This window comes from Hemiscyllium ocellatum, unplaced genomic scaffold, assembly GCF_020745735.1.
Source record: "Hemiscyllium ocellatum isolate sHemOce1 unplaced genomic scaffold, sHemOce1.pat.X.cur. scaffold_836_pat_ctg1, whole genome shotgun sequence".
NCBI lineage: Eukaryota > Metazoa > Chordata > Chondrichthyes > Orectolobiformes > Hemiscylliidae > Hemiscyllium > Hemiscyllium ocellatum.
This window is the reverse complement of record NW_026869262.1, coordinates 841-19596: the sequence shown is the minus strand read 5'-3', so window position 1 is coordinate 19596 and position 18756 is coordinate 841. Positions and strand designations below refer to the sequence as shown.

Here is an 18756-nt window from a genome sequence, read left to right as displayed (position 1 = left end):
TATAGTCTGGGGAGGTGTGCACAGTGCTGTGTGTGTGTGGGTCTAACTGAGGGATATACAGTCTGGGGAGCTGTGCACAGTGCTGTGTGTGTGGGTCTAACTGAGGGATATACAGTCTGGGGAGCTGTGCACAGTGCTGTGTGTGTGGGTGTTACTGAGGGATATACAGTCTGGGGAGCTGTGCACAGTGCTGTGTGTGTGGGTCTAACTGAGGGGTATACAGTCTGGGTAGCTGTGCACAGTGCTGTGTGTGTGGGTCTAACTGAGGGGTATACAGTGTGGGGAGGTGTGCACAGTGCTGTGTGTGTGGGTCTAAGTGAGGGGTATACAGTCTGGGGAGCTGTGCACAGTGCTGTGTGTGTGTGGGTCTAACTGAGGGTTATACAGTCTGGGGAGGTGTGCACAGTGCTGTGTGTGTGTGGGTCTAACTGAGGGGTATACAGTCTGGGGAGCTGTGCACAGTGCTGTGTGTGTGGGTCTAACTGAGGGATATACAGTCTGGGGAGCTGTGCACAGTGCTGTGTGTGTGGGTCTAACTGAGGGATATACAGTCTGGGGAACTGTGCACAGTGCTGTGTGTGTGGGTCTAACTGAGGGGTATACAGTCTGGGGAGGTGTGCACAGTGCTGTGTGTGTGGGTCTAACTGAGGGATATACAGTCTGGGGAGGTGTGCACGGTGCTGTGTGTGTGGGTCTAACTGAGGGGTATACAGTCTGGGGAGCTGTGCACGGTGCTGTGTGTGTGGGTCTAACTGAGGGATATACAGTCTGGGGAGGTGTGCACAGTGCTGTGTGTGTGGGTCTAACTGAGGGGTATACAGTCTGGGGAGCTGTGCACAGTGCTGTGTGTGTGGGTCTAACTGAGGGGTATACAGTCTGGGGAGCTGTGCACAGTGCTGTGTGTGTGGGTCTAACTGAGGGGTATACAGTCTGGGGAGCTGTGCACAGTGCTGTGTGTGTGGGTGTAACTGAGGGGTATACAGTCTGGGGAGGTGTGCACAGTGCTGTGTGTGTGGGTCTAACTGATGGGTATACAGTCTTTGGAACTGTGCACAGTGCTGTGTGTGTGGGTCTAACTGAGGGTATACAGTCTGGGGAGCTGTGCACAGTGCTGTGTGTGTGGGTCTAACTGAGGGATATACAGTCTGGGGAGGTGTGCACAGTGCTGTGAGTGTGGGTCTAACTGAGGGGTATACAGTCTGGGGAGCTGTGCACAGTGCTGTGTGTGTGGGTCTAACTGAGGGATATACAGTCTGGGGAAGTGTGCACAGTGCTGTGTGTGTGGGTCTAACTGAGGGGTATACAGTCTGGGGAGGTGTGCACAGTGCTGTGAGTGTGGGTCTAACTGAGGGGTATACAGTCTGGGGAACTGTGCACAGTGCTGTGTGTGTGGGTCTAACTGAGGGGTATACAGTCTGGGGAGCTGTGCACAGTGCTGTGTGTGTGGGTCTAACTGAGGGGTATACAGTCTGGGGAGCTGTGCACAGTGCTGTGAGTGTGGGTCTAACTGAGGGGTATACAGTCTGGGGAACTGTGCACAGTGCTGTGTGTGTGGGTCTAACTGAGGGGTATACAGTCTGGGGAGCTGTGCACAGTGCTGTGTGTGTGGGTCTAACTGAGGGGTATACAGTCTGGGGAGCTGTGCACAGTGCTGTGTGTGTGGGTCTAACTGAGGGGTATACAGTCTGGGGAGGTGTGCACAGTGCTGTGTGTGTGGGTCTAACTGAGGGGTATACAGTCTTTGGAACTGTGCACAGTGCTGTGTGTGTGGGTCTAACTGAGGGGTATACAGTCTGGGGAGCTGTGCACAGTGCTGTGTGTGTGGGTCTAACTGAGGGATATACAGTCTGGGGAGGTGTGCACAGTGCTGTGAGTGTGGGTCTCACTGAGTGGTATACAGTCTGGGGAGCTGTGCACAGTGCTGTGTGTGTGGGTCTAACTGAGGGGTATACAGTCTGGGGAGCTGTGCACAGTGCTGTGTGTGTGGGTCTAACTGAGGGGTATACAGTCTGGGGAGCTGTGCACAGTGCTGTGTGTGTGGGTCTAACTGAGGGATATACAGTCTGGGGAGGTGTGCACAGTGCTGTGTGTGTGGGTCTAACTGAGGGATATACAGTCTGGGGAACTGTGCACAGTGCTGTGTGTGTGGGTCTAACTGAGGGGTATACAGTCTGGGGAGCTGTGCACAGTGCTGTGTGTGTGGGTCTAACTGAGGGATATACAGTCTGGGGAGGTGTGCACAGTGCTGTGTGTGTGGGTCTAACTGAGGGATATACAGTCTGGGGAAGTGTGCACAGTGCTGTGTGTGTGGGTCTAACTGAGGGATATACAGTCTGGGGAGGTGTGCACAGTGCTGTGTGTGTGGGTCTAACTGAGGGATATACAGTCTGGGGAACTGTGCACAGTGCTGTGTGTGTGGGTCTAACTGAGGGGTATACAGTCTGGGGAGCTGTGCACAGTGCTGTGTGTGTGGGTCTAACTGAGGGGTATACAGTCTGGGGAGGTGTGCACGGTGCTGTGTGTGTGGGTCTAACTGAGGGGTATACAGTCTGGGGAGGTGTGCACAGTGCTGTGTGTGTGTGGGTCTAACTGAGGGGTATACAGTCTGGGGAGGTGTGCACAGTGCTGTGTGTGTGGGTCTAACTGATGGGTATACAGTCTTTGGAACTGTGCACAGTGCTGTGTGTGTGGGTCTAACTGAGGGGTATACAGTCTGGGGAGCTGTGCACAGTGCTGTGTGTGTGGGTCTAACTGAGGGGTATACAGTCTGGGGAGCTGTGCACAGTGCTGTGTGTGTGGGTCGAACTGAGGGGTATACAGTCTGGGGAGCTGTGCACAGTGCTGTGTGTGTGGGTCTAACTGAGGGGTATACAGTCTGGGGAGCTGTGCACAGTGCTGTGTGTGTGTGGGTCTAACTGAGGGGTATACAGTCTGGGGAGCTGTGCACAGTGCTGTGTGTGTGGGTCTTACTGAGGGGTATACAGTCTGGGGAGCTGTGCACAGTGCTGTGTGTGTGGTCTAACTGAGGGGTATACAGTCTGGGGAGGTGTGCACAGTGCTGTGTGTGTGGGTCTAACTGAGGGGTATACAGTCTGGGCAGCTGTGCACAGTGATGTGAGTGTGGTCTAACTGAGGGGTATACAGTCTGGGGAGGTGTGCACAGTGCTGTGTGTGTGGGTCTAACTGAGGGGTATACAGTCTGGGGAGCTGTGCACAGTGATGTGAGTGTGGTCTAACTGAGGGGTATACAGTCTGGGGAGGTGTGCACAGTGCTGTGTGTGTGGGTCTAACTGAGGGGTATACAGTCTGGGGAGCTGTGCACAGTGCTGTGTGTGTGGGTCTAACTGAGGGATATACAGTCTGGGGAGCTGTGCACAGTGCTGTGTGTGTGTGGGTCTAACTGAGGGATATACAGTCTGGGGAGCTGTGCACAGTGCTCCCAGTTTTCCACTTGTGCTCACCTCCCATTGTGTTGCCTTAGGCCTTCCCTCCATCTCCCTCTGGTTATCCCCTTCCTCCCGGGAGTAATTCCTCACTGCCATGTCAGGGGTACCTGAACGAGACTCTGTTCCCCCAATAACCCTCCCCACTGAGATCTGTGGCACTTACACTGTCCTCTCAGTTCAATCCCCTCCGACCTGCCGCTCCCAATGGTGTTTCTCGCTTCACAGAAATATTCCCCAAACTGCGAGAAGGTGATGTTTCTGATTTCCATGGTTTGACTCCAAGCGCTGGGGAGCCGAGTTCCGTCCTGATACCAGGAATACCCAGTGACGGCTGGTTGAGTATAGAGAACATCACACCGTAAGGTAACAGAGTCCCCTTCCTGCAGTCTGCCTTGGTGTCCCTCGGTCAGTGAGATACTGACATTGCGAGGTTTATCTGAAAGTGAACACACAGACAGAGTGAGCCATTCACTCTGGGTCACTCTCGAGAAGGTCACACCTCAGTCACCTCAGGAGGGGTCAGGGAGAGAGGACCCGAAACATTCAGTCAGTGTTCAGCTGTAAGGAGCAGAGACAGTGGGAGGGAGGGACAGAGTGGGGGAGGGAGGGAGAGAGAGAGAGAGAGAGAAAGAGAGGGAGAGAGAGTGAGGGAGAGATGGAGAGAGAGACAGAAACCATGAGAAAGTATGAGAGAGAGAGACAGAGACTGAGTGAGAGAGAGAGGGAGAGAGAGAAGGTGGAAAGATTTCCGGAGGGTATTCCAAAGCTCTGACCCCCCAGGCACGTGAGGCACAGCCCCAATGGTGGAACGCTGGGAATTGGGGGATACTTGAGAGTCTGGGATTGTAGAAGGTTACAGAGATAGGGAGGGGGTGTAGGGGCTGGAGGAGGTGACAGAGATAGGGAGGGGGTGTAGGGGCTGGAGGAGGTGACAGAGATAGGGAGGGGGTGTAGGGGCTGGAGGAGGTGACAGAGATAGGGAGGGGGTGTAGGGGCTGGAGGGGGTTACAGAGATAGGGAGGGGGTGTAGGGGCTGGAGGGGGTTACAGAGATAGGGAGGGGGTGTAGGGGCTGGAGGAGGTGACAGAGATAGGGAGGGGGTGTAGGGGCTGGAGGGGGTTACAGAGATAGGGAGGGGGTGTAGGGGCTGGAGGGGGGTTACAGAGATAGGGAGGGGGTGTAGGGGCTGGAGGGGGTTACAGAGATAGGGAGGGGGTGTAGGGGCTGGAGGGGGTTACAGAGATAGGGAGGGGGTGTAGGGGCTGGAGGGGGGTTACAGAGATAGGGAGGAGGTGTAGGGGCTGGAGGAGGTGACAGAGATAGGGAGGGGGTGTAGGGGCTCGAGGGGGTTACAGAGATAGGGAGGGGGTGTAGGGGCTGGAGGGGGTTACAGGGATAGGGAGGGGGTGTAGGGGGCTGGAGGGGTTACAGAGATAGGGAGGGGGTGTAGGGGCTGGAGGGGGTTACAGAGATAGGGAGGAGGTGTAGGGGCTGGAGGGGGTTACAGGGATAGGGAGGGGGGTGTAGGGGCTGGAGGGGGTTACAGAGATAGGGAGGGTGTAGGGGCTGGAGGGGTTACAGAGATAGGGAGGGTATAGGGGCTGGAGGGGGTTACAGAGATAGGGGGGGGTGTAGGGGGCTGGAGGGGGTTACAGAGATAGGGAGGGAGTGTAGGGGCTGGAGGGAGTTACAGAGATAGGGAGGGGGTAGGGGCTGGAGGGGGTTACAGAGACAGGGAGGGGGTGTAGGGGTTGGAGGGGGTTACAGAGATAGGGAGGGGGTAGGGGCTGGAGGGGGTTACAGAGATAGGGAGGGGGTAGGGGCTGGAGGGGGTTACAGAGACAGGGAGGGGGTGTAGGGGTTGGAGGAGGGCCCAGAGATAAGGAGAGACATGAAGTGTTAGGTCAGTATAATTAGATTAGATTCCCTACAGTGTGGAAAGAGGCCCTTTGGCCCAACCAGTCCACACCGACCCGCCCACAAATAACTCACCCAGATCCATTTCCCTCTGACTAATGCATCTAACACTATGGACAATTTAGCACAGCCAATTTTCCTGACCTGCACATCTTGGGGCTATAGGATGAAACCCACACAGACACGGGAAAAATCCGCAAACTCCATATAGACCGTCACCCACTTGGGTCCCTGGTGCTGTGAGGCAGCAGTGCTAACCACTGAGCCACCATGGCTGTGAGAGTTTGTTGGTGAGTGGGACTCTCACACTGAATATCCAGTCGTACGGGATCAGAATCCTTTTCACCCACGGAGTTCCTCGCTGTACAGATGAACTCACAGCCAAAACCTTGAATAAAAATGTTGACCGTACAGTGAGAGTGACCTCCAGGGCAGAGAGGCGTCACACGTTGCCAACAGACTTTCTGCCAGCGATAGGAATATGCTGCCGAATACCCATCAGACTGACAGCTGAGGGTCAGTCTCACATTATCCCACTCCAACTTCCTGTGGGAGTGAGTCTCACATTTCCCCCTCCAACTCCCAGCGGGAGTGAGTCTCACATTTCCCCCTCCAACTCCCAGCGGGAGTGAGTCTCACATTATCCCCCCTCCAACTCCCAGTGGGAGTGAGTCTCACATCCCTCCCCCAACTCCCTGTGGGAGTGAGTCTCACATTTCCAACCACACCCCTCCCTCCCACCTCTCTCCCCCACCCTCTGGGTGAAGATGCTTCTCCTGAATTCCCAATGGGATTTGTTCGGGACTGTCTTCTACTGATGGCCCCTCGTTCCACTACCCCGCCCCCGCCCCCAAGTGGAACCATCTTCTCTCCATCTCCCCGAGTGAACCCCCCTTTCAGAATCGTAAATCCCTCGATCAGGTCACCCTCTCAGCTGCCTCTTCTCAAGAGAAACCTGCCTCAATCTGTTCACAATCTCCCAATGGGGATAACCTCTGGATTGGGGATCATATTCGGAATACTGAGATAGGAACGATGGAATATGCTGCTGGATAGTCGTCAGACAGAGAGCTGAGGGACGTGCACCCTCCAGCTCAAACTAAATGCGGGAATGGGATTCGGACACTACTCTGAGCATCTGGAAATAAACACCAAACACCATCAGCACTGACCCTCCGACAGTGCCCACTCCCTCAGCACTGACCCTCCACCAGTGCCCACTCCCTCAGCACTGACCCTCCGCCAGTGCCCACTCCCTCAGCACTGACCCTCCGACAGTGCCCACTCCCTCAGCACTGACCCTCCGACAATGCCCACTCCCTCAGCACTGACCTTCCTACAGTGCCCACTCCCTCAGCACTGACCCTCCGCCAGTGCCCACTCCCCCAGCACTGACCCTCCGACAGTGCCCACTCCCTCAGCACTGACCCTCCGACAGTGCCCACTCCCTCGGCACTGACCCTCCGACAGTGCCCACTCCCTCAGCAGTGACCCTCCGACAGTGACCACTCCCTCAGCACTGACCCTCTGACAGTGCTCTGTGTGTGGCATAACTGAGGGATACCATCCCCTCCCGACCCCACCCCCCTCAGTAACAGCAGTGTGTACCATCCCCTCGCTCCCCCCACCCCCCCCAGTAACAGCAGTGTGGGGGGGTCACTCACCCTGGGTTATGGGCTGGGTAGGGGTGAGTGCGGGATGTTCCTCTGCCATGTCTGTCATCCGTGTAGTTGGTGTTGGGGATTGCGTTCCTGGATATGGAGAGAGAGAGAGAGAGTTAATCACATCGCCACCATCACGCCCCCCCCCGGATACTCAATGGGGTTCCCATCCCTGTCTCCCCCCTCCCCACCCCCACCCCCCAACATCCTGGGGGTTACCACTGACCAGAAACCCACCAGGACCCACCACCTCAACCCAGCGGCTCCAAGAGCAGGTCAGAGGCTGGGAATCCTGCAGCGAGTGACTCCCCTCCTGACTCCCCCCAAAGCCTGTCCCCCCCATCGACAAGGCCCAAGGCAGGAGGGGGGAGGGAATACTCCCCACTTGCCCCTGGGTGGGGGCAGCTCCAACAACACTCGAGAAGCTCCACACCATCCAGGGACAAAGCAGCCCCCGGACCCACACCCACAAACATCCCCTCCCTCCCCCCACCACCCCCACCTTAGTAACAGCAGTGTGTACCATCCCCTCGCTCCCTCCCCCCACCCCCCCTCAGTAACAGCAGTGTGTACCCTCCCACCCCCCCTCAGTAACAGCAGTGTGTACCATCCCCTCCCTCCCCCCACCCCCCTCAGTAACAGCAGTGTGTACCATCCCCTCCCTCCCCCCAACCACCCTCAGTAACAGCAGTGTGTACCATCCCCTCCCTCCCCCACACCCCCTCAGTAACAGCAGTGTGTACCATCCCCTCCCTCCCCCCCCCCCCTCAGTAACAGCAGTGTGTACCATCCCCTCCCTCCCCCCCCCCCCTCAGTAACAGCAGTGTGTACCATCCCCTCCCTCCCCGCCACCCCCCTCAGTAACAGCAGTGTATACCATCCCCTACCTCCCCCCTCCCCCCTCAGTAAGAGCAGTGTGTACCATCCCCTCCCTCCCCCCACCCCCCTCAGTAACAGCAGTGTGTACCATCCCCTCCCTCCCCCCACCCCCCACAGTAACAGCAATGTGTACCATCCCCTCCCTCCCCCCACCCCCCTCAGTAACAGCAGTGTGTACCATCCCCTCCGTCCCCCCACCCCCCTCAGTAACAGCAGTGTGTACCATCCCCTCCCTCCCCCCCCCACCCCCCCCAGTAACAGCAGTGTGTACCGTCCCCTCCCTCCCCCCACCCCCCTCAGTAACAGCAGTGTGTACCATTCCCTCCCTCCCCCTACTCCCCCTCAGTAACAGCAGTGTGTACCATTCCCTCCCTCCCCCTACTCCCCTCAGTAACATCAGTGTGTACCATCCCCTCCCTCCCCCCACCCCCCTCAGTAACAGCAGTGTGTACCATCCCCTCCCTCCCCCCCCCAACCCCCCCTCAGTAACAGCAGTGTATACCATCCCCTCCCTCCCCCCACCCTCCTCAGTAACAGCAGTGTGTACCATCCCCTCGCTCCCCCCACCCCCCCTCAGTAACAGCAGTGTGTACCATCCCCTCCATCCCCCCCCACCCCCCCTCAGTAACAGCAGTGTGCACCATCCCCTCCCCCCCACCCCCCCTCAGTAACAGCAGTGTGTACCATCCCCTCCCCCCCACCCCCCCTCAATAACAGCAGTGTGTACCATCCCCCCCTGATGGGGGAAGGGAGACCCCCTGGATACAAGGGGCTGAGGGGGTCAACAGGTAACACTCAAATGAAATCTAACCATGGCCGAATCCGCACATCGACTCATAGAGTCTGACAGAAGGGAAACAGACCATTCTGCCCAACCTGTCCCTGCTATCCCAGTATCCCAGTCTCACCCTGTCCCGTTTACCAGAATCTGGCCCATGTCCCGGTAAATCCTTCCTAGTCAGGTCCCCATCCAGATGCCCATCCCAGATCCACATAATTCCCATTCCTGAGATCCAGGATTCGGGATTTGCATCCATCTCGGTCGCCCTCCATCCTAAAGACCAGCTCAGTCATGTGATGGTCCCTCTCCCCCAGATGACCCTGACAAGGTCGCGCTGGAGGCCTTGAGGGGGATATGCTGGAGACTGAGGCAGGTCACCCCCTCACTGTCTGCTCTGGGACAGGGGATGGGTCAGGGGGCAGCGTGAATGAAGGACTGTGGGGTGGGGGAAGGTCACTCACCCTGGGTTACGCTGGGGCGAGGGGAGAGAGAGCCCGTTGTCCTGGGGAGACTCTGTCCTGAGTTTGTCGTCAACGATGATGTTGTTGGGTTTTGTGCCGCTGGATAGAGGGAGAGAGAGAGAGAGTTAATCACATCATCCCCCCCAGACATTCAATGGTATTCCCCTCCCTGACCCACTCCCCCCTCAGTAACAGCAGTGTGTACCATCCCCTCCCTGACCCACTCCCCCCTCAGTAACAGCAGTGTGTACCATCCCCTCCCTCCCCCCACCCCCCCTCAGTAACAGCATTGTGTATCATCCCCTCCCTGCCCCCACCCCCCCTCAGTAACAGCAGTGTGTACCATCATCTCCCACCCCCACCCCCACCTCAGTAACAGCAGTGTGTACCATCCCCTCCCTCCCCCCCACCCCCCTCAGTAACAGCAGTGTGTACCATCCCCTCCCTCCCCCCACCCCCCTCAGTAATGGCAGTCTGTACCATCCCCTCCCTCCCCCCACCCCCCCTCAGTAACGGCAGTGTGTACCATCCCCTCCCCCCCACCCCCCTCAGTAACATCAGTGTGTATCATCCCCTCCCTCAGTAACGGCAGTGTGTACCATCCCCTCCCCCCCACCCCCCTCAGTAACATCAGTGTGTACCATACCCTCCCTCCCCCCACCCCCCCTCAGTAACAGCAGTGTGTATCATCCCCTCCCTCAGTAACAGCAGTGTGTACCATCCCCTCCCTCCCCCCACCCCCCCTCAGTAACATCAGTGTGTACCATCCCCTCCCTCCCCCCACCCCCCTCAGTAACAGCAGTGTATACCATCCCCTACCTCCCCCCTCCCCCCTCAGTAACAGCAGTGTGTACCATCCCCTCCCTCCCCCCACCCCCCTCAGTAACAGCAGTGTGTACCGTCCCCTCCCTCCCCCCACCCCCCTCAGTAACAGCAGTGTGTACCATCCCCTCCGTCCCCCCACCCCCCTCAGTAACAGCAGTGTGTACCATCCCCTCCCTCCCCCCCACCCCCCCAGTAACAGCAGTGTGTACCGTCCCCTCCCTCCCCCCCACCCCCCTCAGTAACAGCAGTGTGTACCATTCCCTCCCTCCCCCTACTCCCCTCAGTAACAGCAGTGTGTACCATCCCCTCCCTCCCCCCCACCCCCCCAGTAACAGCAGTGTGTACCGTCCCCTCCCTCCCCCCACCCCCCTCAGTAACAGCAGTGTGTACCATCCCCTCGCTCCCCCCACCCCCCCTCAGTAACAGCAGTGTGTACCATCCCCTCCATCCCCCCCACCCCCCCTCAGTAACAGCAGTGTGCACCATCCCCTCCCCCCCACCCCCCCTCAGTAACAGCAGTGTGTACCATCCCCTCCCCCCCACCCCCCCTCAATAACAGCAGTGTGTACCATCCCCCCCTGATGGGGGAAGGGAGACCCCCTGGATACAAGGGGCTGAGGGGGTCAACAGGTAACACTCAAATGAAATCTAACCATGGCCGAATCCGCACATCGACTCATAGAGTCTGACAGAAGGGAAACAGACCATTCTGCCCAACCTGTCCCTGCTATCCCAGTATCCCAGTCTCACCCTGTCCCGTTTACCAGAATCTGGCCCATGTCCCGGTAAATCCTTCCTAGTCAGGTCCCCATCCAGATGCCCATCCCAGATCCACATAATTCCCATTCCTGAGATCCAGGATTCGGGATTTGCATCCATCTCGGTCGCCCTCCATCCTAAAGACCAGCTCAGTCATGTGATGGTCCCTCTCCCCCAGATGACCCTGACAAGGTCGCGCTGGAGGCCTTGAGGGGGATATGCTGGAGACTGAGGCAGGTCACCCCCTCACTGTCTGCTCTGGGACAGGGGATGGGTCAGGGGGCAGCGTGAATGAAGGACTGTGGGGTGGGGGAAGGTCACTCACCCTGGGTTACGCTGGGGCGAGGGGAGAGAGAGCCCGTTGTCCTGGGGAGACTCTGTCCTGAGTTTGTCGTCAACGATGATGTTGTTGGGTTTTGTGCCGCTGGATATGGGGAGAGAGAGAGAGAGTTAATCACATCATCCCCCCCAGACATTCAATGGTATTCCCCTCCCTGACCCACACCCCCCTCAGTAACAGCAGTGTGTACCATCCCCTCCCCCCGACCCCCCCTCAGTAACAGCAGTGTGTACCATCCCCTCCCCCCCACCCCCCTCAGTAACATCAGTGTGTACCATCCCCTCCCTCCCCCCCACCCCCCTCAGTAACAGCAGTGTGTACCATCCCCTCTCTCCCCCCACCCCCCTCAGTAACAGCAGTGTGTATCATCCCCTCCCTCAGTAACAGCAGTGTGTACCATCCCCTCCCCCGACCCCCCCTCAGTAACAGCAGTGTGTACCATCCCCTCCCCCCCACCCCCCTCAGTAACAGCAGTGTGTACCATCCCCTCCTCCCCACCCCCCCTCAGTAACAGCAGTGTGTACCATCCCCTCCCCCCCCAACCCCTCAGTAACAGCAGTGTGTACCATCCCCTCCCCCCCACCCACCTCAGTAACGGCAGTGTGTACCATCCGCTCCCTCCCCCCACTCCCCTCAATAACAGCAGTGTGTACCATCCCCCCCTTGATGGGGGAGGGAGACCCCCTGGATACAGGGGACTGAGGGGGTCAACAGGGAACACCCAAATGAAATCTAACCATGGCCGAATCCGCACATCGACTCATAGAGTCTGACAGAAGGGAAATAGACCATTCTGCCCAACCTGTCCCTGCTATCCCAGTATCCCAGTCTCACCCTGTCCCGTTTACCAGAATCTGGCCCATGTCCCGGTAAACCCTTCCGAGTCCAGTCCCCATCCAGATGCCCATCCCAGATCCACATAATTCCCATTCCTGAGATCCAGGATTCGGGATTTGCATCCATCTCGGTCACCCTCCATCCTAAAGACCAGCTCAGTCATGTGATGGTCCCTCTCCCCGAGATGACCCTGACAAGGTCGCGCTGGAGGCCTTGAGGGGGATATGCTGGAGACTGAGGCAGGTCACCCCCTCACTGTCTGCTCTGGGTCAGGGGATGGGTCAGGGGGCAGTGTGAATGAAGGACAGCGGGGTGGGGGAAAGGTCACTCACCCTGGGTTATGGGCTGGGTAGGGGTGAGTGCGGGATGTTCCTCTGCCATGTCTGTCATCCGTGTAGTTGGTGTTGGGGATTGCATTCCTGGAAATGGAGAGAGAGAGAGAGAGTTAATCACATCGCCACCATCACATCCCCCCCCCGGATACTCAATGGGGTTCCCATCCCTGTCTCCCCCCTCCCCCCCCACCCCCCAACATCCTGGGGGTCAGCACTGACCAGAAACCCACCAGGACCCACCACCTCAACCCAGCGGCTCCAAGAGCAGGTCAGAGGCTGGGAATCCTGCAGCGAGTAACTCCCCTCCTGACTCCCCCCAAAGCCTGTCCCCCCCATCGACAAGGCCCAAGGCAGGAGGGGGGAGGGAATCCATCTTCTTGTTACTCCTACCAAAGTGAATCACTTCACACTTAGCTACATTGAACTCCATTTGCCACCTTTCTGCCCAGCTCTGCAGCTTATCTATATCCCGCTGTAACCTGCCACATCCTTCCTCACTGTCAACAACTCCACCGACTTTCGTATCATCCGCAAACTTGCTCACCCAGCCTTCTAGCCCTTCCTCCAGGTCATTTATAAAAATGACAAACAGCAATGGTCCAAAACAGATCCTTGCGGAACGCCGCTAGTAACTGCACTCCAAGGTTAACCTTTACCATCAACTACTACCCTCTGTCTCCTTCCAGCCAGCCAATTCCTAATCCAAACCTCCAACTCACCCTCAATGCCATACCTCTGTATTTTTTGCAGTAGCCTACCATGGGGAACCTTATCGAACGCCTTGCTAAAATCCATATACACCACATCCACTGCTTTACCCTTGTCCACCTCCTTAGTCACCTTCTCAAAGGACTCAATAAGGTTTGTGAGGCACGACCTGCCCTTCACAAAACCATGCTGACTATCCTTGATCACATTATTCCTATCCAGATGTTCATAAATCCTATCCCTTACAATTCTCTCTAAGACTTTGCCCACCACAGAAGTGAGACTCACTGGCCTATAGTTACTAGGGCTATCCTACTCCCCTTCTTGAATAAGGGAACCACATTCGCCATCCTCCAGTCTTCTGGCACTATTCCTGTAGACAACGAAGACATAAAAATCCAGGCCAATGGCTCCGCTATCTCCTCCCTAGCTTCCCAGAGAATCCTAGGATAAATGCCATCAGGCCCAGGGGACTTATCTATTTTCACCCTTTCCAGTATTCCCCAGACCTCTTCCCTACGTACCTCAAGGTCATCCATTCGAATCACTTCTGACTCAATATTCACACCAGCAACAATGTCCTGTTCCTGAGTGAATACTGACAAAAAGTATTGATTTAGTGTCTCTCCAATCTCCTCCGCCTCCACGCACAACTTCCCACTACTATCCTTGACTGGACCGATACCTACCCTAGCCATTCTTTGTAGTGGTTCTGTTCGCTGAGCTGGAAGTTTTTGTTGCAAACGTTGCGTCCCCTGGCTAGGCGACATCATCGGTGCTCTGGAGCCTCCTGCGAAGCGCTTCTTTGATGTTTCTTCCGGTATTTATAGTGGTCTGTCCTTGCCGCTTCCGGGTGTCAGTTTCAGCTGTCCGCTGTAGTGGTTGGTATATTGGGTCCAGGTCGATGTGTTTGTTGATGGAGTTTGTGGATGAATGCCATGCCTCTAGGAATTCCCTGGCTGTTCTCTGTCTGGCTTGCCCTATGGTAGTAGTGTTTTTCCCAGTCGGATTCATGTTGCTTGTTGTCTGAGTGTGTGGCTACTAGGGATAGCTGGTCGTGTCATTTCGTGGCTAGCTGATGTTCATGTATGCGGATTGTTAGCTGTCTTCCTGTTTGTCCTATATAGTGTTTTGTGCAGTCCTTGCATGGGATTTTATAAACTACATTAGTTTTGCTCATGCTGGGTATTGGCTCCTTTGTTCTAGTAAGTTGTTGTCTGAGTGTGGATGTTGGTTTGTGTGCTGTTATGAGTCCTAAGGGTCGCAGTAGTCTGGCTGTCAGTTCTGAAACGCTCCTGATGTATGGTAGTGTGGATAGTCCTTTTGGTTGTGGCATGTGCTCGTTCCGTGGTCTATCTCTTAGGCATCTGGTGATAAAGTTGCGTGGGTATCCGTTTTTTGGCGAATACCTTGTATAGGTGTTCCTCTTCCTCTTTTCGCAGTTCTGGTGTACTGCAGTGTGTTGTGGCTCTTTTGAATAGTGTCCTGATGCAGCTTCGTTTGTGTGTGTTGGGGTGGTTACTTTCATAGTTTAGGACTTGGTCTGTGTGTGTTGGTTTCCTGTGTACCCTTGTGGTGAATTCTCCGTTGGGTGTTCTCTCTACTAACACGTCTAGGAATGGGAGTTGGCTATCCTTTTCCTCTTCTCTCGTGAATCGGATTCCTGTGAGTGTGGCGTTGATGATTCGGTGTGTTTCTTCTATTTCCGTGTTTTTGATGATTACGAAAGTGTCATCGACGTATCTGACCCAGAGTTTGATTCAACCCCAACACACACAAACGAAGCTGCATCAGGACACTATTCAAAAGAGCCACAACACACTGCAGTACACCAGAACTGCGAAAAGAGGAAGAGGAACACCTATACAAGGTATTCGCCGAAAACGGATACCCACGCAACTTTATCACCAGATGCCTAAGAGATAGACCACGGAACGAGCACATGCCACAACCAAAAGGACTAGCCACACTACCATACGTCAGGAGCGTTTCAGAACTGACAGCCAGACTACTGCGACCCTTAGGACTCATAACGGCACACAAACCAACAGCCATGCTCAGACAACAACTCACTAGAACAAAGGAGCCAATACCCAGCATGAGCAAAACTAATGTAGTTTATAAAATCCCATGCAAGGACTGCACAAAACACTATATAGGACAAACAGGAAGACAGCTAACAATCCGCATCCATGAAAACCAACTAGCCACGAAACGACATGACCAGCTATCCCTAGTAGCCACACACTCAGACAACAAGCAACATGAATTCGACTGGGAAAACACTACTACCATAGGGCAAGCCAGACAGAGAACAGCCAGGGAATTCCTAGAGGCATGGCATTCATCCCCAAACTCCATCAACAAACACATCGACCTGGACCCAATATACCAACCACTACAGCGGACAGCTGAAACTGACACCCGGAAGCGACAAGGACAGACCACTATAAATACCGGAAGAAACATCAAAGAAGCGCTTCGCAGGAGGCTCCAGAGCACTGATGATGTCTCCTAGCCAGGGGACGAAACGTTTGCAACAAAAACTTCCAGCTCAGCAAACAGAACCACAACAACAAGCACCCGAGCTACAAATCTTCGCACAAACTTTGAGTCATCCTTTTATTCCTGACATACCTATAGAAAGCCTTTGGGTTTTCCCTAATCCTACCAACTAAGGACTTTTCATGTCCCCTCCTCGCTGCTCTTAGCTCTCTCTTTAGATCCTTCCTGGCTACCTTATAACTCTCAATCGCCCCAACTGAACCTGTCACGCCTCATCTTTACATAGGCCGCCCTCTTCCCTTTAACAAGGGATTCCAATTCCTTACTAAACCACGGCTCCCTCACAAGGCCCTTCCCTCCCTGCCTGACAGGTACATACTTATCAAGGACACCCAATAGCTGCTCCTTGAACAAGCTCCGTATATCATTTGTGCCCTTCCATTGAAGCCTACTTTTAAAAGCCATACATCCTAAGTCATGCCTCACCGCATCATAATTTCCCTGCCCCCAGCTATAACTCTTGCCCTGCAGTGCACACTTATCCCTCTCCATCACTAGAGTAAAAGTCACCGAGTTGTGGTCACTGTCCCCGAAGTGCTCACCTACCTCCAAGTCTAACACCTGGCCTGGTTCATTACCTAGAACCAAATCCAGTATGGCCTCACCTCTTGTTGGCCTGTCTACATATTGTGTCAGGAAACCCTCCTGCACACATTGGACAAACACCGACCCATCTAACGACCTCGAGCTATAGCTCTCCAGTCAATATCTGGGAAGTTAAAGTCCCCCATAACAACCACCCTGCTACCTTCACTCTTCTCCTGAATCATCCTCGCAATACTTTCCTCTACGTCTCTCGGACTATTAGGAGGCCTGTAGAAAACACCTAACAGGGTGACCTCACCTTTCCTATTTCTAACCTCAGCCCAAACTACCTCAGATGGCAAGTCCTCTTCCATTGTCCATTCCACTGCTGTGATACTGTCTTTGACAAGCAATGCCACACCTCCCCCTCTTTTACCCCCATCTCTGATCCTACTAAAACATTTAAACCCTGGAACCTGCAACAGCCATTCCTGTCCCTGTTCTACCCACGTCTCTGTAATGGCCACAACATCGAAGTCCCAGGTCCCAACCCACGCTGCAAGTTCACCTACCTTATTTCTTATACTTCTGGCATTGAAGTATACACACTTCAAGCCACCCTTCTGTTTACAGGCACCCTCCTTCGAGATCGATGCCATGTTCCTAACCTCCCTACACTCAAGGTCCTGTACCCTAAAGCTACAGTCCAGGTTCCCATGTCCCTGCAGAGTTAGTTTAAACCCTCCCAAAGAGCACTAGCAAACCTCCCCAAGGATACTGGTGCCCCTCAGGTTCAGGTGTAGACCATCCTTTTTATAGAGGTCCCACCTTCCCAGAAAGAACCCCAGTTGTCCAGAAACCGGAATCCCTCCCTCCTGCACCATGCCTGTAGCCACGCATTTAACTGTTCTCTCTCCCTATTCCTCGACTCTCTATCACGTGGCACGGGTAACAAACCAGAGACAACAACTCTGTTCGTTGTAGCTCTGAGCTTCCTACCTAGCTCCCTGAAAGCCTGTCTGACATCCTCACCCCTCTTCCTACCTATGTCGTTGGTGCCAACGTGGACCACGATCTGGGGCTGCTCCCCCTCCCCCCTTAAGGACCCGGAAAACACGATCAGCGACATCACGTACCCTTGCACCTGGGAGGCAACATACCAAACGTGAGTCCCTGTCGCCCCCACAAAACCGTCTGTCTGTGCCCCTCACTATTGAGTCCCCAAGAACTATCACTCTACCTTTCTCCACCCTTCCCTTCTGAGCAACGGGCCAGGCTCCGTGCCAGAGGCCTGAACCTCGTTGCTTACCCCTGGTAAGACATCCCCCCACAAGTATCCAAAACGGTATACTTGTTCTTGAGGGGAATGACCGCAGGGGGTCCCTGCACTGGCTGCTTCCTCCCACTCCCCCCTCACTGTCACCCATCTCTCTATAACTTTCGGAGTAACTACTTCCCTAAACCTCTGATCTATGACCTCCTCTGCCTCCCGAATGATCCGCAGTTCATCCAACTCCAGCTCCAGTTCCCTAACACGGTCTTGGAGGGGCTGGAGGTGGGTGCACTTTCCTGCACCCATATGCTGGAGACTGAGGCAGGTCACCCCCTCACTGTCTGCTCTGGGACAGGGATGGGTCAGGGGGCAGTGTGAATGAAGGACTGTGGGGTGGGGAAAGGTCACTCACCCTGGGTTATGGCTGGGTAGGGGTGAGTTCGGGATGTTCCTCTGCCATGTCTGTCATCCGTGTAGTTGGTGTTGGGGATTGCGTTCCTGGAAATGGAGAGAGAGAGAGAGAGTTAATCACATCGCCACCATCACGCCCCCCCCGGATACTCAATGGGTTCCCATCCCTGTCTCCCCCCTCCCCCCCCCACCCCCCAACATCCTGGGGGTGACCACTGACCAGAAACCCACCAGGACCCACCACCTCAACCCAGCGGCTCCAAGAGCAGGTCAGAGGCTGGGAATCCTGCAGCGAGTGACTCCCCTCCTGACTCCCCCCAAAGCCTGTCCCCCCCCATCGACAAGGCCCAAGGCAGGAGGGGGGAGGGAATACTCCCCACTTGCCCCTGGGTGGGGGCAGCTCCAACAACACTCGAGAAGCTCCACACCATCCAGGGACAAAGCAGCCCCCGGCCCCACACCCACAAACATCCCCTCCCTCCCCCCACCCCCCCTCAGTAACAGCAGTGTGTACCATCCCCTCCCTCCCCCCCCACCCCTCAGTAACAGCAGTGTGTACCATCCCCTCCCTCCCCCCCCACCCCCCCTCAGTAACAGCAGTGTGTACCATCCCCTCCCTCCCCCAACCCCCCTCAGTAACAGCAGTGTGTACCATCCCCTCCCTATCCCCCACCCACCTCAGTAACAGCAGTGTGTACCATCCCGTCCCTCCCCCACCCCCCACCCCCCTCAGTAACAGCAGTGTGTACCATCCCCTCCCTCACCCCACCCCCCCCCTCAGTAACAGCAGTGTGTACCATCCCCCCCGATGGGGGAAGGGAGACCCCCTGGATACAGGGGGCTTAGGGGGTCAACAGGTAACACTCAAATGAAATCTAACCATGGCCGAATCCGCACATCGACTCATAGAGTTCAACAGAAGGGAAATAGACCATTCTGCCCAACCTGTCCCTGCTATCCCAGTATCCCAGTCTCACCCTGTCCCGTTTACCAGAATCTGGCCCATGTCCGGTAAACCCTTCCGAGTCCAGTC

The 18756-nt window shown here is 55.7% G+C and overlaps 1 protein-coding gene across 1 annotated transcript in view; it reads right to left on the bottom strand.

Moving 5' to 3' along the window:
* Window positions 1-17731, bottom strand: part of LOC132814488 (mucin-2-like) — a 123716-nt gene extending 105985 nt beyond the window's left edge. The window contains exons 1-5 of the mRNA XM_060823495.1: window positions 17725-17731; window positions 12239-12325; window positions 11055-11153; window positions 9146-9244; window positions 7028-7114 (exon numbers count right to left, since the gene is read on the bottom strand). Coding sequence (XP_060679478.1) covers window positions 7028-7114; window positions 9146-9244; window positions 11055-11153; window positions 12239-12323 — 370 coding nt within the window. The 5' untranslated portion in view covers window positions 12324-12325; window positions 17725-17731. The remainder of the gene's footprint in view (window positions 1-7027; window positions 7115-9145; window positions 9245-11054; window positions 11154-12238; window positions 12326-17724) is intronic.
* Window positions 17732-18756: the final 1025 nt, after the last annotated feature.